The sequence below is a fragment of the Pseudopodoces humilis genome, chromosome 4 (genome assembly GCF_049639895.1).
Source record: "Pseudopodoces humilis isolate 2021_Gansu_Grassland_sample_001 chromosome 4, ASM4963989v1, whole genome shotgun sequence".
Taxonomy (NCBI): domain Eukaryota; kingdom Metazoa; phylum Chordata; class Aves; order Passeriformes; family Paridae; genus Pseudopodoces; species Pseudopodoces humilis.
Window position 1 is genome coordinate 62,195,470 of NC_142203.1, and position 25,337 is coordinate 62,220,806.

At 37.8% G+C, this 25,337-nt stretch overlaps 1 protein-coding gene across 3 annotated transcripts in view; it reads right to left on the reverse strand.

The window, feature by feature from the left end:
- Positions 1 to 233: 233 nt before the first annotated feature.
- The window catches only part of PARP8 (poly(ADP-ribose) polymerase family member 8), a 122,365-nt gene continuing 97,261 nt past the window's right edge, over positions 234 to 25,337 (reverse strand). For all 3 annotated transcript variants that reach the window (XM_005532407.3, XM_014260966.2, XM_014260967.2), the window contains 12 exons: positions 19,530 to 19,622; positions 13,490 to 13,615; positions 11,812 to 11,877; positions 10,430 to 10,497; positions 10,074 to 10,122; positions 9,247 to 9,359; positions 9,008 to 9,080; positions 7,885 to 7,954; positions 5,821 to 5,897; positions 4,773 to 4,842; positions 1,245 to 1,329; positions 234 to 614 (listed from right to left, as the gene is read on the reverse strand). In XM_005532407.3, coding sequence (XP_005532464.1) covers positions 512 to 614; positions 1,245 to 1,329; positions 4,773 to 4,842; positions 5,821 to 5,897; positions 7,885 to 7,954; positions 9,008 to 9,080; positions 9,247 to 9,359; positions 10,074 to 10,122; positions 10,430 to 10,497; positions 11,812 to 11,877; positions 13,490 to 13,615; positions 19,530 to 19,622 — 993 coding nt within the window. In that variant the 3' untranslated portion in view covers positions 234 to 511. The remainder of the gene's footprint in view (positions 615 to 1,244; positions 1,330 to 4,772; positions 4,843 to 5,820; positions 5,898 to 7,884; positions 7,955 to 9,007; positions 9,081 to 9,246; positions 9,360 to 10,073; positions 10,123 to 10,429; positions 10,498 to 11,811; positions 11,878 to 13,489; positions 13,616 to 19,529; positions 19,623 to 25,337) is intronic.

The window sequence follows — 25,337 nt, forward strand, 5'->3', positions numbered from 1 at the left end:
AAGAATCAAAGATAGCTGCAGGTAACCATTCTCTTCAATTTTACGTGTTCCAGACAACCTCTTATTGTGTTTTAATACGAGAATATTTTACTTATTGCAAAGTATCCTGTATAATACAGGTGCTCCGCTATAAAATCTTCTCTCTTACTTGTAATTCATTCTAAATTTAAAATATCAGTATACAGTACTAAAACTTCCAATTGAAGTTTAGTATAAAAATATGAGCACAAAAGTCCTTTTTAATGTCTGTTTATTGTGAGCAACCCAAATGCCTGTTTAATTATTAATTGTTTTAGTATAATAATAGACTTTGCACCCCTGCAGTTGCTAATTGATACCATCTCAGGTATTTTGATGAGATACGAAATACTAAGTAAGAAAACAGTAAGTATTCAAATGGTTAATTTGCTTAGTGTAGTAATAATAAATTAGTTTTTTGCATCTTCTTCAGTTCAAAATCCAGCTTTGAGACTGAGGAAGGCTTCACATCAATTAAATAACAGTGGTCCTTTTAACCAGTAGCAGTTTGATTGCCAATGACTCGAAGAATCTCTTTATGAATGTTTGGTTCCTGTGTATTTATACTTGTATCACCCACTTGACCATCTTCATAACTAAAAAAAAAAAAAAAGTACAGAAAATAATATCATATTAGTGTTTTATTAATCTATGTAGAAACATCAAAAACTCTCATTCTCCAAGTGCTTATTCCATATGTTAACATGTTTCTACTGAAGTGCTCTGCTGTGCTTCATCTTTCTATGCAGATCCTAAATTCTGGAGAGTGGCAGGTGGTAAGGCTGCCATTGTCACTGAAGCCCTGAGGCTGAGTAAGCCACTAGGACCCAAAGGGGACAAGTGTTACGTGAAAGAGAAATGCTCACAGCACAGACAGGAAGCCTTTAATTGATTCCTCAGCTTAAATACATACAGCCAAATAGAAATTATGTCTCACAATACATGGACAGACTTACTGTAACATGAAGTAATGCCATTGAATAGGAAAAATTATGAACTCTCTGTTCATTTGTATTAAAACAAGACATTTACTAAACCTTTGACACTAGCTTATCCATACATTTCTAGCACAAGTAAGTACAGTGAAAGATAAAAAATGGAGGAATAATAAACAGAATTAGGAAGAAATGTCTTTTATCTACTTTAATTACAACTACTGGAACATAAGAAACATAAGAAAAAGATCTAGTATAAAGCTGAATGTTTAAGAGAAGCTTTGTACTCACACAAAGAAAAATCTTGTACACACGTGATCCGTGTTGGGAACTACCCATATCTCCCCATGTTTGTGCAGATCAGGTGAGGTTATCACTATCAGAGAAAGAATAAATTTCATAGTGATGAAAACATGCCTGGAAAACACTGCTTTAAAAGATTTTGTGTTTTATAGATTTTAAATAGTCTTTCAGGAATGTGCAGCTTTCCTCTACATGTCTGTGCTGGAGTGCAGATTTTGAGATGGATGCTAGTACAAAAAGGAAGATGAACTTAATTCTTGTTTCCAAAACACACTTTTCTGAAAACACAGATGCTTGATGTATGCAAATTGTTAAATGGAATTTAAAAATGCATTTATTAAAAACTGAATTTAAAAAGCCATAGGACTGTTAAGGAGGGTCTGAGACATCCAATCAGCATTTAGAACAGATATTTGTGTTTGGTGATGGCTGATCCAAAACCAAGACGCTTAAGACAAAGCCTGAAACTACTATATGGTGGATTTGGGATGTCCAATATTACCAAATACTTAAAACAAATAGCAATTATGACTCAAGACATTCAAAAACCTTGCCAAAACTTACTCTATGTATTTGATGATAGGTTGTTTACCAGCATGATGAGGACAACAGGAAAGAAAGCTTTTTATTGCTAAATAGAAGCTATACCATCAATCTGCATTTGAAGATATCTAACTATATGCATTTGAAGAGCATCCTTCTGGACAAGTTGTCCAGCTGTGGGATGAGCAGGTTCATGGTATGGTGGGTGAAGCACTGGCTGAGGGACTGAACCCAAAGGGTTGTAGTGAATGGGGCAGCATCTGGCTGGTGACTGGTCACACCAGTGGTGTTCCTCAGGGCTCCATTCCAGGGCCAGTTCTGTTCTGGGTATTTTTCCACCATCGGGATGCAGCAGGTAAATGCACCAGTAGCAAATTTGCTGATGATCCAGACTGGGAGGTGCTGTGGATTCTTTTGAGGGACAAGAGGCCTTTGCAGAGGGATTTAGATAGGTTGGGCCACTGGGCAGTCTTAAATGGGGTGAAATTTGACAAGTCCAGGTGCTGTATTCTGCACCTGGGATGGAGTAACACCAGGCACAGGGGTAAAGTGGGAGAGGAGTGGCTGGAGAGCTGCAGAGGGAGGTGGGGCTGGCTGGTGCTGGGCTCAGTGTGGCTCAGCAGTGCCTGGGCAGCCCCGAGGGCAAACCCCATCCCAGAGCACCGAGCACAAACCCCATCCCAGAGCCCTGAGCACGGCACAGCCGGCCCAGAGAGGGGATGGTCCCGCTGGGCTCAGCCTTGGGGCGGCCTCGGCCTGGGCCCTGCTGGGCTCTGCAGGTGGAGGAGGATGGGAAGGTCCTTCAGGGTGTCCTGAGCCGGTGGGAGGGCTGAGAAACACGTCCTGGAGACTAATGGAGGAATTTGGCTTGTCTAGTTTGGAGAAAAGAAGGTTGAGGGTGACCTCACCACTCTGCAGCTTCCTGAGGAGGAGAAGGGCACAGGGAGGTGCTGAGCACCTCTCCCTGGTATGCAGCGACAGGATGTGTGGGAATGATTCAAAGCTGTGCTGCAGGAGGTTTAGACTGGACATTTCGAAGCATTTCTTAACTGAGAGGGTGGTATGCTGGGTTAGACTGGGGTAGAGAATTTTCTTCTCGGTGAATGGCATGGGGCAGTTTTTGGATTTGTACTGAACGCAGTGTTGATAATATATATGTTGATAAATGTTTTTGTTATTGCTGAGCAGGGCTCACACAGAGCCAGCCAAAGCCTTTTCTGATTCTCATACTGCCATGCTCCAAGAAAGCTGGTGATTCATGGGAGGCTGGGAGGAGACACAGCCAGGACAGGTGAACCCAGCTGACCAAAGGAATATTGCAGACCATGTGGCATCATGTGCAGTATATGAAGTGGGGGAAGGAAGGAGGAGAGGAGGGTACACTGGGAGTGATGATGTTGGTTTTCCCAAGTAACTACATGGGCTGAGCTCTCCTGGAGATGGCTGAACAGCTGCCTGCCCGTTGGAAGCAGTGAATTAATTTGTCTTGCTTTGCTTGCGTGCAGGGCTCTTGCTTTCCCTATTAAGTTGTCTTTATCTCAACCCATGAGCTTTCTGGCTTCTACCCTTTCTCTCAGCCTTGCTGGGGGAAAGTGAGTGAGTGGCTGTGTAGGGCTTGGCTGCTGGCAGGGATCAGCTGGTCAAACCCTGGAACAGTCTTCCTACCGAGTGGTTGGTGTGCCTAACCCGTCAGTGTTTAAGAGGCATTTAAATAATGCTCTTAATGACATGCCTTAATGTTTGGGCAGCCCTGAACTTGTCAGGATTGGACCTGGGTGACAGTTGTAGGTTGCTCACAACAGAAATAGTCTGGTCTATTTTATTCTAACACTAACGTAACTGCATGCATATTCAGTTTTGATACTATTTATTTCATGAATTACAATTTTTAACAAGTGTTTCTTGTAAATAATTTTACATAAAATCTTTGTGTAAAGATTAATGATATTAATCATCTCCCCTAAACTACCTTTTCAACACAGAGAAATGAAGTGAATATGAAAGCTGCAAAATGTATTTCACCAAATATTTAAAATTCACTCTTGTAATATTGGTAATTCATTAATAAGTGCAAGGAAAGAACATGATAAAAATGTCCTTGTGAAAGATGTAATTTAAATTTAAAAATTCAGGTATTAAAGGCCAAGTAATTAATTTTGTTCCTTATTGAAGTTTTAGAATGAAATTTCTGTATTTTTCTGTAGAGCTCAAATTGCATTTTCATGTTGACTGACAGATCCTTAGTCATATACAACTAAAAGCTTCTATTTTGAAGTAACACATTTTATACCTTCTGTCTTAATTTTCAGTTTTTAAAACAAACAAATGGCCCACATGATGGCCAAATTGATTTAATATAATTTTTAAGACTAGTTCTTAACTACAGGTGCATTTCTTATTGAAATGTCATAATCTGTTCTCAAAACCTGCTGAGGTTTCACTACTTATTAAAAGAATACCCAATTCAAGAATGACTGTTCACAAGTATTAGATTTTAACTTCCCTAAATTTATGAAGAAAACAAAGAGAACATAATGGTTGCCAGATTATCAGTATGCTTGTTTGACAGAGAAAAATTATTTGGCATATATTTCCTATATGAAAGGTGGCTTTTTTCTGACTTTTATGTGTTTAAGGCATTTGTCAAGGGTTTGCAAGAAGTCAGTGCTTCAAATAAAGGACATTGGTCTTCTTGATGGCTCAGGAAGAGGATCACATTTGAAACACAGACCAGATGACCAGTCACTGTATGTATATGATATTCCTTGACAATTCCGTATTTGCTACAGGTTCTGTTCAAAGAGGGGTGATGTTCTTACTTAAGCATTAAGGTCAGCTGCTGAGCAGGTACTCCTACACCTACCAGTAGTTTCTTACGTAAACAAGCAACTAAAGCTCCCACTGATCTGCACCCTGTAAGCTGTGCATCCTGTGGCCACGACTGAAACAGCTTCACGAGGGCTTTCAGCTTACCTTCACATAAGGCTATGCATTTTAAGTTACGGCTTTGCAAAAATTGTGACTGCTGTCCTTTCTTCTGTGACTGAGATGTAAAAAAGCGAGAGAATAGAATTAGTGCAGTAAAACAGAGTCAAAAAAGCAACAAACGAGAGAGCTCCTGTTTTTAGTGCTATTATTTTTAGCTGCTATTTTATTAATGAACAAAAGTAGAAGCAATCTTTCTATAATGTCTCTATCTTATTTCTAAATGTAATAGAATTTATTAAAAAACCCAAATTACTTATTTGCATTATTGTAGGAGAAATTTGAACTCTTTTATCCAGAAAAATAATATCCAAAAGTCCCTAATTGTTACAAAATGAAAGATATTATCAGAAATATCAGTGTTACTGATAAACAAATTGATATCAGAAAAGGAAAGGAAAAGAAAGGTGAATTTAGTAACTAATTCTTTGGTCACCACCCTTTTATTTTATTTGCCTTCCTACTTCTGAGAGTTTCTACTGGGATGTACCAATCTATCTGCAAAGCCAGATTATTCTGTAATCTCTATGTGCTAATCATAGAGACAGATGTAATATTTCTTTCTTGAAATTTAGCCCTACACACAGATGCTGTGAGTCTGCTTTAGATACAGCAGAATTTTAGTGGTTAAATACGTAAAATTTGTGAAAAAGAAAAAAAATTACTTGCTATAAATTAAATGCTGCTCATTTCCCAGCAATAACCATTCTCAATTTCTTTTGCATTATTGTTGTGGAAGTCTAAAAATCAGAAGGTAAGGGGTTGCTAGAGGTCATAATGCGACCTGTATTTCATCTTTATTCTCTTCCTAAATTATTCTGCTTTGAAAAGAACAGCACAAGATCTGCACTATGTTCCATAAATTTTTACTAGAGCAGTTGGGCTGTATTTGATATTTGCAGTCTCTGAAGTTGTTGATTTCATTCAATGCAATAACACTGGTAACTTGCACAAAGGAAATATTACCTCTCTTTCAGTTACTGAGTTCCCAATAATAAATCCCACAAATCTTCCAGAGATGGTTGCTGTACCATACCTGTGATGTATTACCACCCTTACTGCCTGAAGCTGGTTCATCTTTAGCTGACACCTTCTGCTGCTTCTTGTTCATCCCTAGGAATATTAAAATCATGTAAGATGCATATAAATACCATAAAAAGCAGAGTTAAGGATGAGAATGGAAGAGGTAGCACAGTGGGAATCCCAGTCTTCTGCATGGCACTCAAAAAGCTCTGCCACAGAATATCACAATATAATTCCTGTAAATTACAGGTACCTCTGCTTGTATTGAAAAGACCTTATCAAAGTCAAGTTAGCATTACGTAGATGCAAAAGCAGATAAACCTGAGCTTAAATGCCACTGAATTCAGATCAGGAATATTCTTATGTGGCAGCTTAACAGGGTTGTAGGTCAGCATGTCCTCAGTCTACTTGACCCTAATCAGGCTGAAATGAAAGTCTGATTTACTGTGGGTGGGAAGGCAAAACTCACAAGAGAAAGAACTTTAGATATTCATCTTTAGCACTTTATGGAATTTTATTAAAAATTTAATTAATTTGTTTGAATAGGCAATTTAAGTTTTGAAATCTACCTTGGTTTGACCCCCTTATCTACACAAAATATTAAATTGTCAGTCACATTTGATCCAATTCCATCTCAGAAACTGAAACATCTACATTTGTCCCTTAGACCTCATTCATATTCCTCATGTTGGTTTATATGAAATTCCTGTTTTGCATGATCCTACGGGCTTCCTTGAGTTTCCAGCATCCTGTATTTCACTGAATAGTGGAATGGTTTTGGTTGGAAGGGACATTAAAGATCATCTTGTTCCAACCCACTGCCATGGGTAAGGGCACCTTCCACTAGACCTGGCTGCTCTGAGCCCCATCTAACCTGACCTTGAATACTTCAATTATTTGGCATTTTGCAAATATGACTGAATTATGTGGAGGTCTAACTCTTTGAAGGAACAGAATGTGTAGGACTCCTTTATGTTTTGTATTGGCATCAAGGACTACACATGCCAGTGGAACACAAGCCTCCTTTCTGGAGGATACAGGATGGAAGGGGCCAAGACAGGAAGAGAAGGGAGCAATAACACATTGAAGTTGACAAAGCAGTATTGTCCAAAAGGAAAGACATTTTGTTAGATAATGATACTTCAACCAGTACATTTAGTGAGACCTAAGAAGCCTTCATACTCCTGTAATCTCTGAAAAGCTAAAAGTACATCTAGAGATAACTGATGTTGAAGTTCCTCTAATAGTAGCTCCAAAAGTTGAGCTCCTAAAACATGACCTAGAAACACTGAGTATCAGAAAGCATAGCTAAAACTCTCAGAATCATCTACAGGCACACGAACATACATGAGCTATAAACCTGCACTTTCAAGAAATGCAAATACCCCCCCACACCTAAAGAAGAAAGTCACCATGTTTTAAAATACCTTCAATTTCTCAATGTACACATCACATCTGTGTGTCTTGTTTTTAGTTTTTTTTTTTTTTTATTATTTAATTCTTACATGGAAAACTCTGCACAAGTCACTTTAGGATTCACTAGTGGGACAAATGATATTCCTTCTCCTCAGGCTAAAATAAACATGCTGAACTGTACTTTCTTTGTAATCCTAATATGGTGATACTTGGGAATACTCTTAAATATACAGTGTTGAACATGTCTATTGATCAATACTTGTTTTGTCAGATCAAGTTGTGAAAGACTATGAATTCATATGTAAAGCTAGATGGACTTAGGCAGGTATTAATAAAAATCACAAGCTGGATTTTAGCTGAATTATCAAGACCTGCTCTACTACATACAGCATTCAGTATTAGCTAATATTTACTTCCAGCACAGTTTGAGAATTCTAAGCACCTTGAAAAATAAGGACAGTATTTAACAAGGGAATTTTCTAATTTCTTGTTATTTATATTTAAAAAATAAGATTTTATCTTTTTTTGAATAAATCAAATCATGGTTGACAAAGATTAAATTGAATACAATGTTTTAAACAGCGAAGCTGTTTAGAAACAGCTAGTAGAATTAGATACACCCCTATATTTCTCCAACTTTAAAGTGATTTATAAATATCACCTGAGTAACCAAATGATATGCTTGACAATGGACTAAGGTAGATTCCACTTCCAAACATTGCACCATGGAGCTGAAAAAGAGCAGAGGGATTACTTAGCATTAATTTGGTTACCTGGACAAAATAGTAATAATTACAGGAATAGGTCATAATGCATTTGCTCACCCTATTAATTTATTGACAGGTAAATAACAGTGTTCAAGGAAGTAATTTAAAAAATCATGCCCTGAGTATAAAACTAAAATAGATAGAGATAGATAGATAGATAGACAGATAGAGATAGATAGAGAGATAGAGAGATAGAGAGATAGAGAGATAGATAGATAGATAGATAGATAGATAGATAGATAGATAGATAGACAGATAGATAGACAGATCGATCGATCGATCTTGGAAACCATGTCCAAACAAAAAAAAAAAAAACAGATGCCCAAACAAAATTTTACTTAAGATTTATATATAAAATTGTGGGTTTTGTTTTTAAATCTAGTATTACTATGAAGGATGCCTACAAAGAGTGTTTCTGCACATGGCCAAATATGCCCTGGGATCCTCTTCCAAGGTACATGGACCCAGCTCTGGGGAGAGCTGCCAAAACCACAATGCTAAAATACTCCACATTATAGCTCCCAGTCCTTCTGTAGGGCCTACTCTGCTCTGCAATAGCAGTCTGAGAAGTCTGCACTAGATCCCTCCTGGCCAGCGCACTTCACGCTTCTATTCCCAAAGAAATCAAAGACTCAGAGAGAGTGCTGCAAGCCCAGTTCCTAGAACTCTAGCATGTTTCTGGATCCTGTTACACGGAGACAGTTTAGGCAGCTCTGACTTTCACTTGCAACTGCTCTTAAGCAGTACCGAGCGAAGCCTCCTGGAGGTGCTGCTCTGCAACATAAAACCGAAACACTGATTCCCACAAAGGGATTTTCTCGACGTTTTAGCAGAAACATTATTTCATCTTAGCTGCATCAGAAAAGTACTTTTTCCAGGAAAAAAGATGGTATTTGAAATCATCCATTTTCCCAGCTATTTGGCTACCAGAATTAAACCCCCTGAGAACTTGCCAAAGCTAGTATGTTACCAGCCTGCTAAAATCTAGGTTAGCTAAAATCTATTTCGTCTATTTACCTGCAGCCTCGTATTGGAAGCAACAACTAAACCGTTCCTCAGGATGGAATGCCAGTTTTCAATGTGTGAACCACTGAATGAAATGAAAAAGAAAGCGGTATAATTCACAGTGTAAAATGCAAAATTACATCAGAAATCCTTTAAAATAGTGGATTCACAGCTGCAAACCTCAAATGCCAGAAGCAAAAAATAGCATGGCATTTCAGTAACCTTTGGTTATTATGAATGTATGTACTCACTGAAATGCAAAGGTACTTCCATAGAGATTTTTAGCAGCTCGGAAATTGGATTCTTTGGCTGGTGGACTGCTGAGAAGAAGGAACTGGTGGGGAGTGTGCATAAACTTTAGTTGCTGTAAAATATAAGAGTGCACATGTGAAGAGAAGTTGATTAACATGAAAGTACTGCAGTTCTCTGATGGCAATCCTTAAAATATCGTGCTTTTCCACACAACACACGACTGTATCTCAATAACTACGTGAACTAAGTTGAAACTGGTCACACTTCCACAGTTTCAAGTTGAAATCAAACAGTAAAAATTACTTTCAGTTTATGAAACATAAAAGAAATTTTTGAAACTAATTTCAATTTAAAATGGCTCTAGTAATGAAACTGAACAATTTCATTTTAGTATTCTGGTCAGAGCTATCTTTGAATTAATGTTATTTGGAAGGTTGCATATTACTACACCCTTAATCAGGGATTATATGTGGCTCTCCTGCTACATCATTTTAGTGTGCACAGCTTTTTGTACAATTCTGCATATAATATTCCATATGGTAACAAAAAAAAAATTTGATGTTTCTCTCAATCTCAGACAATTACAAGGTAGACACCTGAATCTGAGCTACTCACCTCAAACAGGTTTTTTATGAACAGTTTTCCCTTGACCTATTTCACATATTCACATATTTCTACAAATCATGACCTGGAACTGCTTTCTCTATTAAAGTCCATGCAATCAGTTTGAATGCATGCACCTGTGTTTCACTAGTATACTCCCACCTAAGATGCTAATACGAGCCATAAAAATCAGAAAATAATAAGAAAACCCACAGACACTTACCCTATTCACCGGTAGCTTCACAATATGTGATCTATTACTAGAAATAACCCTAAAATAAGAAACAGATGTATCAGACGTGGTAACCAAACCTAACTTCTTAAAAATGTGTTATGAATGGCAAGCACAAAGCACCCAGCTGCAAGCCTCTAAATCTATCAGATGGAAGTAGGCCAAACCTTAACTAGAAAATGAGATCAGAGGACCCAGATGAAGTCCAGAAACAGTCCAGAATAGCTGCAGTTGAAAGTACCAATGTTAATTATTAGTCTGGCCTTATACCACATACATTGGTTAAGTGATTATTCATTGAAAATGATACTTTAATAATTATTATCTCATGTGAATCAACTTTATACCATTGTAGAAGAGGATGTGCAAGCGGGTCTTGTTTATCCATCTGCTTCTTTATTTCCAAGTAAGGTGCCTAGAAAAGAGTAATTATGTTATTTCTAGGTTCAATTTTGTATGTTACATTGCCCATGATTTCATCTATTAAAATTAATGCATGGGACTCATTATTAGCTTTCAATTGCAGCTTTACTGATATACAGCATAGTAGAGTTATAAATGTGTTTTGACAACAAGAATTAATATAGCAACTATTTTCCCTGGAGTAAGATAATAAGCATATAATTAGCATCAAAATGACTGTATTATAGAAAACATTGGTTATCTCAGGGAGAACAGCAGAAGACATCTATTTTTGTGTGGCTCTTGATTAAAAAATTGGACTGGAACTTCACAAAATTAAGTCTCTCGAAGAAACCCAAAATAATCCATTTCAGTATTTTTAACTATTTCAAGGTATAAATACAATATCAAATTGTAATTTCTTTGAAAACCACCCTTGATTTCAATCACAACGCAAAACATTCCTTTAAAACTCATTAGTCCAAGAATAAACTCATTAGTCCAAGAATTGTTTTAACATTTAAAAAACCCAGAATGGTAACTATTTTTTATCTTTAAAAGGCATCATAAGCAATCACGGAAACACCCAATTTTTTAAATTTTTACAAGATGTTACACAAATTAACAAAAAAATGTGAATTTCAATTTTCAATTTATTTTATTCCTCTCCACATTCTTCACTCAAGAATCCCAAAGTATTTTGTGAATGAGCACACAGAGCAAGATTGAAAACCATTGTGAGGATAGATTTACATAGCAGTTGGAAAAGCAAGATACATGGAAGAGATTTAAACAACAAATTATAATCAGCTGGGTTGCTTGGGAAAAGAGAATAAAAACAAACAGAAATATGACCATCAAATATGCCATAAGAAAGAATATGACAGTAAACCCTAGAGACCCAACCTTCCAAGTCCCCAGCTATACTTAACTGATTGAGAATTTTGCTGTAATGGAAATAAGTATCATGTAATTTGGAATACCATTCAGAACATTGACACAAGATCAATTTCTTCTGCTTTGGAAGTAAAGGCCTCTGCCTTTGATATGTCCAGAAATTCAGCAGCTGGTGATGTCCTCATTACAATGTCTCATTCTTCTATTATCTTTTATTTAAACTTCAAAATATCTGAGTTCTAATTCATTACTTTTATTTAACTGGCATTAGGGATAGGTTTCTTATTTCGAATAAACATTTCAATATTATTACAATTATACAGGAGAGAGTTGATACTATTGACTTCCAAACCCATCATAAGCAGGCAATACAAACATCTTTCAAGTTCTAGAAACAGTTTCTAAGTTAGGTAAATATTTTTAAATTTACCTGTGTCATTTCTCTGATGGAAGTGATACTGTCCAATGCTTTCATGACTCGGTCATAGTTCTTCTTCTGATGTGGCATAAAATACACAAGTAAGTTCAATAAGTGTCAGTCTTTGGCTCTAAAAAAACCCTGAATTCTTTGTGCGTATAAAACCAAAGCTATGAGAAATGCTGGGCAAATAAATTCTTCCAAACATTTCTAACCATTACCTTTCTTCTAGGTTGTACACAGACTCTCACTCATCATCTAGAAAAATTCCTTGAAAAAATATTGTTATGATCTTTCTTTGAATTTCATTGGGATCTCAAAAACACTCAAAAAATCAGCTGGTTTTTAAACAAATATTTGTAACTAAACACCGTTATTTGGACACCGTGCTCTTGAGGTAAATAATTCAGTGTCTCAAACAGATTTTAAACTAAATGTGTATAAACAGATGTGTTTCCTTTGCTAGCAGGTCTATAAAACTTCATAGATCCTTCAGTGGTCCCTCTGCCTCACCCTGATCTTTGCTGACCTACTGCTTGGGAACAACTCCCAGACAGCTTCACCTATACTGAATGAACAGGCTTAACAGTCCATGCTTCACCACTCCACATGACATGTCACCCTCAGCATCTCCACTGTTCCTGCCTTCAGGTCTTGCCAACACACTACAGAACACCTCAGTCTTTCCTGAGAAAGAACTCCTGCTAGGTGGCCTTTGTTCAGAAAGAGTGAAATGGATCCCAGCACAGGACATGCCAAGTTCTCTTCTGTGCCTCTGGGGAGATGGCTTTAGGGAGATGGAATATTTGTGGCTTGAGGGCTGTCCTGAAAGGCAGTATTTGGAGTCCCAGAAGCAGGTAATACTAGGACAATTCTTTACTTCAAAATTGATGCTTGTACAAAACTCAACTATCAACATCTGATAAAATTACATACAAGGAAATAACTGCTTGCAGTGAGAAAATGAGATGACAGCAATGACACTTCTAAGAATTAAAAGATGGACCTATATCTCTCAAAGGCAAACTTTATTTTTGTGTCCAATGTGCACATTAAGTGAAAGACACCTAGAATATAAAATTTTGCATCTAGAACTTTCCCTTAGAAGAACTTCTTGGTTTTAACATAAGCTACAGTTTTGTCAGGTTTAGGGATGGTATTCTCCAATTTAGTGTTCCCACTAAAACCAAGCACTGATCACTGTCCCCTTCCCCCTCCTCCTTCCACTTTCCCCCTGCTGTGGGATAGAGGACTGAGAGGCACAGGTTGAGGTAAGAACAATCAGCTTGAAACAGCAATGAGATAAGAAAACCAGCAACAAACAATATCCAACTGCTCCATCTGCCAAGTAAAATGGGAACTCTTTTCCCTCTTTTCCCTGGAAGAGACTCCCTTCCCCCTGCTCCCAGCAATGATACGAGCTGGTATAGAATAACCTCTTGGTCTTAGCCATGCCCCATTCTTGCTACTGCAAAAATTAACCTTGTCCTGGCCAGAACCAGGACATGTCTATATTCAAGTACTTTTTCAAAGACAATAAATATGAGCTGCAAAGTTTTGAAAATATGCTTGTGCTATATTCTGGAGCTGTATCACATAATAAAGGAGACTGGGCCTTGAGAAGTCTTCGCTTTAAAATCTCATGTATGACTAAAACCCAACAATGAAATAATTAAAGGTAGCTACTTACCCTGGGGTTAAAGGCCAGCATCTGAGGATCATTAGGATCAACTACAGAAGGATATGGCTCAAAAATGACAACTTTCCTAGGTGATTCTAATGCAGACCTACACATAGATACTAACAGATCAACCACCTGGGGATAAAGAAAGACATATTTGTTATGTATTATATTCAAAATATGTTGAATATGTTTTATATTGTATCTTACAGCCTGCCTTTTTTTTTTTTTTATATACACATTACAGATATATTGTATTTCATTGTTACCTATATTGCCCAAACTGTGTTATCCACAAGAGATAGTTTAAGACTAAATTTTTTCCACTGACCTCAATAGAGTTTGGTTTCAGCCATGGCACATTATTCCACGTGCATGTAAATAGAACCAGTATCTGGTCCTAAAAGTATTATAATATCAAATATATTGCTTGATGTGTTGCTTTGTCTTGTGCACACATGTGAATTCCTGTATCAAATTTATTCACTAAGGAAATGAAATTGTGCTGGATATGTGTATCTTTGTATAGACATGCCAGCAAAACTGTTGCTCAAGAATAAGGAATAATCTGTCAAATTTGTACCACTTTCTGCTCTTCTCCTGAAGACTGTAATCACAAAAACACTTGAAAACACTGCTTCTGCTAAAGGCAGAATACTGCAATGATTTAACAGTCATCTGCACAGCTCACACTGGGGCATACTCTTCTTTCCATCCTGTTGTACAAAATTACAACACTTTGAATATCTATGATTTGCACAATTTCTCCACAGGATTGTGCACACAATGTGCACATTGACATGTGTGCACAAAAGCACATATATCACTTAGACACAGATAGCCACGTAATTGTTTCAAAACATGTAATTCAGATGTTAAAAATAGAATACAGCAATAACAAACATGAGAGAAAGTAGCTTTCTGGAAGCTGTGAAATATAAATCCAGCTCATAATGAAATCCAAAATTACTACATTGAAAAGTAACTGCAGATTAACTTATTTCCCCGTGTTTTTTCTGTACCTTCTGAAAGCAGTTCTGTGTGAAAACGGACTTTTCCACAAAAGAAAGGAAAAGCCAAGACAAGCTGGAGTTAGAAGATATCCCTTGTTCCCTCCACAACTCCACACAGATCAGATATTATCTCACAGCTCACACTCATCTAGAAGATTTTCTATATCTGTCATTGTATCTGATCACTTGGATGGAAAAAATTATGGTCCTTTAGAGAGCCAGAATGAAAATAAGAATAATGATGAAAGGGAAAAAGAACTCTGCTGTGGTGAGTCATATAGCTGCCATTCTCCTCCTCTGCTCCTTCAGCATGAATGGACAATTTTCTCCGTCAGTTTTAATATAGTCTGTTAGTTCCAGTTACTAAATAGCTCACATATATTGAAAAATGAAATTACTTAAATAATGATCCCTTCCCCAATGGCTCACTGATTACTTTCCAGTTTGTACTAGCTGTATGTGTGATGAATGTTTCAAAATAGGGCATATGCACTAGCATTTATAAAGGAGATCAGCAACCAGATCAGGCAGCAGTCCTGCCCCTGCGTAAATGTATTACTGTGAAATTGAGCATGAGTTCACTCTGCTTCTTAGAAGCACTTCTTAGTCTGCTGTCACAAACCACTGCTAGGGAAGAGCTGTTTGAGTCCCCAGATCTTTTAATGCAGGGACTCAAAGCTGTCTTGCTTTATCATTTGCATGATGGGATACTGTCTAAAACCAGCACAGTTCTACTCAAGACACTATCCCTAAGCCCTCCTTTAAACAAACTACTGACTCCTAGATTGTTTCCAACTCTGCTCTTTTTTTTACACCTTATTTCCCCTGAGGTCATTGTTTCGAGTTGATGCAGTGCAAAACAACTTAAAGTGGGTGGTGCATCTAATAGAAACCTTATAATACAGCCTTGCATATGCATTCCTTGGGAATAGGAAGTGCTGTGGATCTAGCAGATGTCCTTAAAACCGGGGGTGAACTCTTCCTCAGTTGGAGGTGCTGAAGTAAGTAAGGATTAAAATAGTTGCATGAAGGACAACACCTGCTGATGACAATTCCTCTTGTGACATCAGTCCCTCAGACAGTGCCTCTCACTCTCAAGAGACTCTTTACATGGAGTAGGTACTATCAAGAAATCAATCATCTAATTTTCAAGCATTTTGCTTACATGACTAATACAAGGCAACCTGAGTTCAGGCTGGAAAGTTTCAGAAAGGACAAATACTTATTAAGGAGAAGACACTGTATTATTTGGAGTGACAAAGTGGGGTTGTGCACCCTAGGAAGAAAACTAGCTGAAAGCACAAAAGACAAAACAGGATATGATTTCTAATGACGGGAACCTGTATTTACGCTTCTTCAGTAGACAAAAGGATTTGGAGGAAGATTGATCAGACAAAATGTGGAGAAATAACCACTGTGCTGACAGGTTATGCTGTGATTCACACTGTCCTAAACTAATGACAAAAAGAGCTCAGATGGATCAAACTCTAGAATTGATAAATTCTTTCTGCAAACAGGAATGGGGGTTCAGCCGGATCCAAAAAAATGAGCTGGCTGCAGTACCATCACTAAAGTGAAACCTAGCAGAACTTAGCCACCTAGGTCCAATGGGACAACAGACAAAATCTCTTATCTAGCACTTTTAAGCACTCTTAAGGTTGTAATCACTTCAGAACTCTACAGTAAAGTTCTCTAAATGCAGAGGTACTCCAGAGATCTAGAGCAAGCTCTGCATATACCTGCAACACTGATACTTACATAAAACACTGAGAGCTAACCAGGGCCACCTCTCCTCTACTTACTTAGCTCTACTTAAAAAGGGTTATACCTAATTCTTTACTAATTTTAGGAAAGCAACCTTCCAGCTGTTCAAAGAGTTATTCAACAGGACCCCCTGGAAAACTTTGCAGGGGCAAGGTAGCAGAACAGAGCTAGCAGATCTTGAAGAATGCCTTCCATAGAGTGCAAGAGCTCTCAATCCCCATGTGTAGGAGATCAGGAAAGGAAGACAAGGTGTCAGCATGGATGACTCCAGACCAGCTGGTAAGACTAAAAGAAAATAAGGAAATGCACAGGCAGTGGCTGCAGGGATAGATATTCTAGGAAGAATATAAGGACATAGCTTGCTTGTTATATAATAATTATATTATATATTTTATAGGATGGAGTGAGGGAGGCCAAGGTGCAACTGGAGACGAACTTGACAAGAGATGCAAAGAATAATGAAGAGGCTTCTGAAGGCACATGAGCCAGAAAAGGAAGGTGAAAGAAAGTGCATCCCTCTCTGAGTACGACTGGCAAAATGGTAATGGCAGACAATGAGAAGGCCGAGGAACCTGACAGCTCTTTGCTGCCTTCACTGGCAGTCTCCTCTTCACACACCTCTCAAGTGGATGAAGCTCAACACAGAAAGTAGGGAAGCAAAGTGCTTTCCATTGTCAGTGAAGATTAGATTTGAGAGCCCCTGAGGAATGTGAACACAGAGAGACCTGATAAGATTCATCCCAGAATCCTGAGGGAACTGGCTGATAGAGCTGCCAAGCTATCTCTCCATGCTAACTCAAAATGCATGGCAGGCAGGTGAAGTCACAGATGACTGGAAAAAGGGAAGCATCACACCTCTTTTCAAAAAGAGTAGAAAGGAGGACCCTGGAAACTACCAACCTGTCAGCTTCACCTCTGTACCTGGGAAGATCATGGAACAGCTCCTCCTGGAAGCTGTGCTAAGGCACATAGAAGATGGGGAGGAGATTCAGGACAGCCAGCATGGCTTCACTAAGGGCAACTGCCTGACAAATGCAGTGGCCTTCTGTGATGGAGTGACCACATCAGTGGACAAGAGAAGGGCTACAGATGTCATTCATATTCTGTACAGTCTTTTAAATAGTCCCCCCCAACATCCTTCTCCCTAAATTGGAGAGAGAACAATTAGATGGACAGACAGTTCTGTCAATAAAAAATTGGTTGGATGGTTGCATCCAGATGCTTAGAGGTCAATGTCTCAGTGTCCTGATGGTGACTGGTGACGAGTGGTGTCCCTCAGGGAGCAATACAGGGACCAGTGCTATTTAATGACACAGGTCAGTGTGCTCAAGTTCAAGTGCTCTCTCAGCAAATTTGCACATTACACAAGCTGAGTGGTGCGGCTGATGTGCCTGAAGGATGGGAAACCATCCAGAGGGACCAGTGGAAGAAGTGAGCCCATGGGAATCTCATGAAGTTAAGCAAAGCCAAGGTCAAGGTGCTGCGCCTGGGTTGGGACACCCCTGGTGTCAGCACAGGCTGGGCATGAACAGACCCAGAGCAGCCCTGCCCAGAAGGACCTGGGGGTGCTGTGGGTGAGAGGCTGGACATGCCCTGGCCATGGCAGTCACAGCCCAGAGAGCCAAACGTGTCCTGGGCTGCATCAGAGCCCTGTGGGCAGCAGGGGAGGGAGGGGATTCTTCCTCTCTGCCCTCATGAGAGTCCACCTGAGCATTGTGTCCAGCTCTGGGGTCTCCAAGACAAGAAAGACCTACACCTGTTGAAGCAAGTCCAAAATGATCAGAAGGCTGGAATTCCCTCCTGATGAAGACAGGCTGTGACAGCTGGGGTTGTTCAGCCTGAAAAAGATAAGGTTTTTGGGACACCATATTACAGCCTTTCAGTACTTAAAGAGGGATGATAAGATGGGGAAAATCTTTTTAGCAGAACCTCTTGTGATAGGACCAGGGGTAAAGGTTTTATACTCAAGGAGGGAGATACAGACTAGTTATAAAAAAGATTTTTATAGTGAGGGTGATGAAACACTGACACATGGTAGATCCCCCATCCTTGGAAACATTCAAGGTCAAGTCAGACAGGGCTCTGAGCAACCTTATCAAGTGTAAGTTTTCCTGGCTCATGGCAGGGCACAGGACTACATGACCTTCACAGGTCACTTCCAACTCCAGCTATTCTGTGATGCTACAATTCTAAATGTACATGTACCGTAACATGTGCCTGAATTAAAAAAAAAATAAATTCTCACAGGACTTCAGACTGAGGAAAAAATAGGGCTTCATCTGCACAGCTCCTTCCATTTCTTACAAGCCTAAACTGTTATCCCGATATTTGGTATCTAGATGCTACAAACATAGCTATCCAATGGTCTTCAGACATCAGATGAAGAGCTGGTGTTCTGATTCCACAGTCATATTCTCAAGTGAGGAAGCTGGTCAACACTGCTCCAACTTTCTTCCTTTGAGGATATGCTCATGGTTGTATTCAGGTACCAGTGACTATATTCACCAGTGCTAGTTAAAGTTAAATAAACTGAAGGTTTGGTCTTCCGAAAAACCCATGTTGCTTACTACACAGAAGCACAGTAACCAGAAAATTGGACACAAGGGCACTTTTCTTAAGATGTGCAGACTTTTACCATAAGATCTTGAAGGGACATTAAACATAAGATCTTCTAACTTTCGTTTTTAATAAAACATGAGGTTAGTGACTTGAAAATTCAAATTCAAAATACTTTAAGAAAACAATGATAGGGTTATAACTACATCAGTAACTGAATCTAGAGTCAGGAAGCAGGCTTATATTAAATTCCTGCTCCTTGAGAAGAAGAAAGAACCCTATGTAGCAATATCAGTAATGACTTCCCCACTGCTGTGTAACGATCAAAACAACAGATGCTTAGTGGATCCCTGCATCCCAAGACCATGAAGAGGAAGTAACTTATTAATTGCATGAGACTAGCAATGGCTCATTAGGTGAAAATAAATGTGAATTATCTCGAAATTACAATGGGTGCCTTTATTAACAACCCAGGTGACCTAATTGAATACAACTGGGCACGAAAACACAGTTACTCTAATTACATGGAAGCAAAACAATGGAAACCCCTCATTAGTACTGTTTGAATACACCACACATAAACCACTACATTTACAGCTATAACTGGACAAATAAATATTTACCAAGCAGTACTCCTATGGTGCAGACAAGTCAAAACACATACTGGAAGAGACTGAGAGGACTGAGTAAACTACAGAAAAGGTAGATAATCTTACCTGCGCCCCAGTTGCAATTTCATCAGCAGCTTCATTCATCACTCCTAGAGTTTGGAAAGCAAATACACAGAGTTCCCGTTCACAAACAGTGGGCTATAAAAAGAAAGAAAGTTAATTTTATTTTTGTTCTAATTTGAGTTCTAGCTTTTAGGATGTCATATCTATAACAAAACCCAAACACAATTAATGCCAATTCTTCATATTTTAACTGCAACAATAGTTTTAAATAATTAATACATATCAATTATTGAGGAAGATACATTAGAGAAACATTTTAATAACCTGAAGAGCATGAGCAAAGAACTCTAAAACTCCTAACTACTCAGAGAGGCTAAATTTAAAAGAAATCCCAGCACAGTTACAAAACCAAAATTTCAGGCATACTACTCAAATGTTCTTAAGACTATCTATCTGAAAACTTCCTACATAATTAAACTTAATGGAGAACAAATCCTGAAGCTAATGGAAGAAGGTTTATTCTTCACAGTTTCTTACACTGCTGTTCAGAACACACATAAAAATCTGATCTGGAAGACAAATTTCTTGAAGAGGCTATTTTTAATTTTTGACAATCTAACAAATTATTGGTAGACTGTAAGAAAATCCGTTACATTTTGACAGCATTAACACTGCATTTTGAAGCCTACTTATTTTAAGAAATAAAGGTACTTCAAGTCTTTTTTCAAGTATTAAACAAAAAAAAATAAAAAACCCTTGTTTTTGAACCAGCTCTTGCCTATTAAAAAATAATTCACAATGTCATCATAAATAAAAAAACATTATCTAAACTGCATATTGAGTGTGAACTGAACATTTTGCTTTCATAAAGCAAACAAAGCAGAATTAAAAAGAAACACAGCTTTAAGTAATGAAAATAAGTATGTCTTCATGGTGTCTTCTGAAGTGTTTACAACCCTTACAGCAACTCCATCTTATTTACTGAAAGATAATTAATTAGCAGACCAACTTTTTAAAGGTTCAAGTAATATCACACAATGAATTGTTACAAATATTCAAAATGAACAAATAGTTGAAAGAAATACAAATGAAAACATTCCTTAAAACTACCCAATAAACACAACCTTTTATGACAATGTTGAAAACAATCAAAAATACTTCTTGGATACTATTTATTTGAATGCATAGTATTAAACCCTAGCTCATTGAAATTTAAACTTATCTTCGTAACTAAAAGTTGTGTGATCACAACTCTAGTGAGTACAAAAGCATTTGTAGCAGTATCCTTTGAAGTTCAAGCCACTGCATCTACAAAGCACTTGCAGAAATTAAAACAATAATTAAACACACAAATAAAACCTAAAATTTAGATGAATTCTGTTTCAGGCAACAGCTTTGCCAGTAATAAGCATACTGCTGTACTTGCAGCCACTTGCCTTGCAGCATTTGAAACATTAATTTGCTGGGTTTCAAAGATTCAAGACCTCAATAAACATCTGAAATCTTCTGGATTGATACAGTCTCACTTCATTTGCTTTACAAGAGCTATCATCTTCCAAGTCTGATAGTGTCACCCATTTGATTTAGTTTATCTGCCATGTTACATTGCATTAGGCAGCAGATGAAGCCAAACATGATCAGATTCATTGTGCCGTGGCAAGCTGGACAAGAAGTATCTATTATTATCATTATTCTTGGGTTTTCCACATTTAGAAGATCATTGAATCATTTGTTTAGTTGGGGTAACTATCATAATCAATAGTGTTTACAGACTTCCTTTATTTCAGAGCAAGGAATAACTCTGGAATAGCAGAGCAATCTAAGTTTGGCCATGCTTGTCATGAAGAAAATTGTAAGAAAATACTTGTTTTTGATATTTTATTTAGTCTCAGCAAAGTAAGTTATCCTGAGACTTAACGATGGCAAAAGGAACATACAATTTGCCACCATTTCTCTTTTTCCTGCCTCTCTGTTATGATCCCCAAAGTGTCTGAGTACCTGGAGAGGGAAGCTAGGAACAGCCATTGCACTTATCCTTGACTTTCAAAAGTTGTTTTGTTTTGGTTTGTTTAACTTTTTTTGTTTGGTTTTTTTGTTTTGTTTTTTGTGGCTTTTGTTTTTTGTTGTTTTTTTGCCTCAGGCTGACACTGGCAAGCTCGAGATATAAGGACAAGCAAGTCACCAGAATTTCATCACTAAAGTGGAACAGGTTAGGGTCTATAAAATTCTTCTCATTTTGTGTATTTGATGAACCTTTCTGTCCACCACATATTTTGTCAATACAACACAATGGGGAAAAAAATCCCAGCCCTTCAGCTAAAGGAACATTTCTGTCTGTCTCCATATATCTAGCATGGACGCCTTTTAGCCCACATGACAGTCATTTTAAAAGTACTTTTGAATTCTGTTTCTGGAACTTATCTCAGTTTAACAAAATAAGATGTTTTTAACTTAAATTTCCCACAGGTGTTACCAATCGTATTCCAAGAGATGTTGCTATGGCCATTTCAGTGTCCTCTACTATAGTCACTAGTTAAGCTCAACATTTTATATTATTTAAATCCCTACAAAATGAAAATATTAGCTTGCAATTAGGAAGCAAATGTTTGAAGGGCTCTTGTTTGTCGCACTCTGTGACTTACCTATTCAGTGTTACATTTCCTTACTTATCTTTTTCCTGCAATTGTGTATGCTAGAACCAATGAAAACATGAAAACTAAGTTAACCGATCAATTATAGAAGGCAAAGTTTAAAGAAAACCACAGGCTTTATGGGAAAACTGGAATTCAAGGCTGTTCCTACTCTGCTGCTAATGTTTCCTTATTGATAGTGTGTTTCCCTTTATGGTGTTCACTCTTCTGTCATAGGATGTGAGCCCTTGGGACAGGAACAGTATTGTTCTGACTTCAGATCATAAATATGAGGAATGTCCCTAGCCACACTAAACAAATAAGAGTGTCACTGACACATTTATAAAAGCTGTCTTGTTCCAATGTCATCTTTGGATACTCTTACTTTGGTTCATTTTTATATAAAATTCAACAAGCTAAATTTCCTAAGAATTTTTGTGTCTGTACCTGAAATATAGATATGCTCTTACTGATGTGGAATTTACAGCCACAAATGTACAGATTAATCACTATTTCTTGGATTACTATCTTCCACTGTTTTCAAGGGAAAAATACACAACAAAATAGGGCTTAGATGCTTAAACATTTATTTTGGAATATTAATTTCATCCTAGGTGCACACAGTTCCACAGATGACAACCACCACCTTGAGGGTATGAGCTGACTGGCTGGGGAACTTTGTTGCTCACTTCCTGAAGAAGGCAAATGAAATTCCCCTCAACAACAGCAGCTACCAGGGTCTCACACAGACTTTATTGTTTTTCTTGAAAATAGAAAATTAACATAAAACTATTGGTCTTCACAGAACTATTAGTTAAGTGAAGATCACTGGTGCTGAAACACTATTAGGAGGATCATTATTCCAGTAGGGAAAAACCAGAAAAATGTAAGACATGGGCAGTTAACCTGAGACTCCAAACGCTCAGAAGGCAATGACAGAACCAGAGAGAATCTTCTGAACGTTTGAGATTTTCAGACTTTTCCTTTAGCCACCCCCATTCTTTGAATGATCAGTAGCTCCCACCCAACTGCTGCTGTGGTGAAAAAAGCACAGAGTTCCCGTGTGTTACAATGCAAACGTCATTTCTTTCTGCAGTGACTGAGACTGGCAGACACACAAACCACCTACGCACTATGACATATCCTGGTTCCTGGACTAATACACCACCTAAAATACTTTCTAAACATTCTTTCAATTTGAAAAAGTTGAAACTTTCATAGTCTATATCCATATAGCAACCTTCTGATGTGGGCTGCAGCTGTGCTCAGAGCAACGAGCCACGCTTTCCCGTATTCTGAGAGATATCACACAGACACTAATGAGGCTGTAAGGTGACTGACACACTACTGATCTAACAGGAGATGCTTCAGGGAAGGCTCCTTGCCTGACGTACAGCAAATGTAATAAATGGTGAAGGGGAAACCATTAGTGACCATCCCACTTTTCTTAATGAAAGCAACAGACAAGGAGACAAAATGGAACTTCAAATCTCTGTTCTGTTTCCTACTTTCCACCACACCAACTCTTAGTTTTACTGTAAGGTAAACTCTCTGAATAGTCTCTCAATATTCATGTGTTACATGGAACATGCTGCACAATGACATGGGAGATACCACAGTGGTGATCAGATACAGCCTGAAGAAAGATGAGAGTAGACTGTGGTTTTATAAGAAATGTCACTTGTTCTGTTTGGCTTTGTTTTGCCCAATTCAAATTTTATTTTCTAGGTTTTTTGGGGATTTTTTCTGCATCGTAAACACTTTCAAGAAATATATTTTTAACTTCACAGATACATAAAAAAATGGTGAACAAACAAGCTTTATAGAATACTACAGATCAGCAAGGTGCACTTGGTAACTTGTTGGCAACAGGAAAAGCTATACTGCAGTCATTTTGCTCTGTCAGTAAAATATAAATTATTTGAAATCTGTCCTGTTAAAACACAGGTTGCAGCTGGAAAGGTTTTTCTCATAAGAAGAGATAAAACCAGCCTATATTGTGGCATAAGGATTAGAAAGACCACAGTGTTATTCCACAAAAATCTTGGAATTCCATAAGCATCTTGGCTTAATTACAATCTGACTAAACATATTTGTACACCTACACTTTTCTCCACAGTTCAATGACGTTTATTCTGCTCAATAAATTTCCCAGGGCTAAGTGGTATACTCAATGCTTCTGTGTTTTCATGGGTGTCTAAGATACTTGTATTCAAAGCACAGAGAAATAAATCCAAGACCTCTTCAAGTCAACAAGAAGCCACCGAGGGCAAGATTTCACCCATAGTAAATAAAACATAACTGAGACCTCTTTGGGATAAAAAACATTTTAAAAAATGCAAGCTTACTAATGGGAAAAAAGTATCATAATGACAAGACTGTGCTTATTTTTAAAGCTAAATAATAACAGCAGGTATTTCAAATATTACTTTATGGTATTTTACTGTTTATATTTTATGGGAAAAACAATAAACAGTAGAAATGTGTGCACCAGAGTACAAATTTCAAAGAAACTAGCTGTAATATTTTATTTTGTTGATTTTTTTACTTATTCCTTCTTTGTTCTAAGGGGGCCTCAGTCTGAGGTTTCAACACAAGATGGCACTCTATAGAGACTTCTTCACTAAAAAAAAAATACTGATACACAGATGGTCTTTTAATTACCTTATTGAATATATTCTGAGATTATTTTGTCCTGTAGAATTGTCTCACAGGTCTTTAAAACCATTCAGTCAAGCTGTTCTGCCAATGGTTTTAGCATTTGCAAATGAGGAATTTGGAAAGGCACAGAACAGCAAGATAGACATTAACTTTACAAATTATACTATGTAAAAAGCTGAATACGATCAAAGAATTACAGAAAGATTGAGGTTGGCAAGGATCTCCACAGGTCACCTAGTCCAACATCCCTGCTCAAGCACAGTCACCTGGAGCCAACTGCCCTGAGCAGACTCCTTTTGACTTCCTCCACAAATATGAACACAACTTCTCTGAGCAACTTATTCCCATGCTCAGTCACCTTCAGAAAAGGTCAAAAAGGTAAAAAGTATTTCCTGTTGTGCCACTGAAACCTCCTGTGTTTCAGGTTGTATCCTCTGCCTCTTTTCATGTCACTGAACACCACCATAAAGGGCCTGGCTCCATTCTTTTTGCACCCTTCCTTCAAATATTTATAAATTCCACCTGTGCCCTTTTTTTTTCCAGGCTCTTAGCCTTTCCT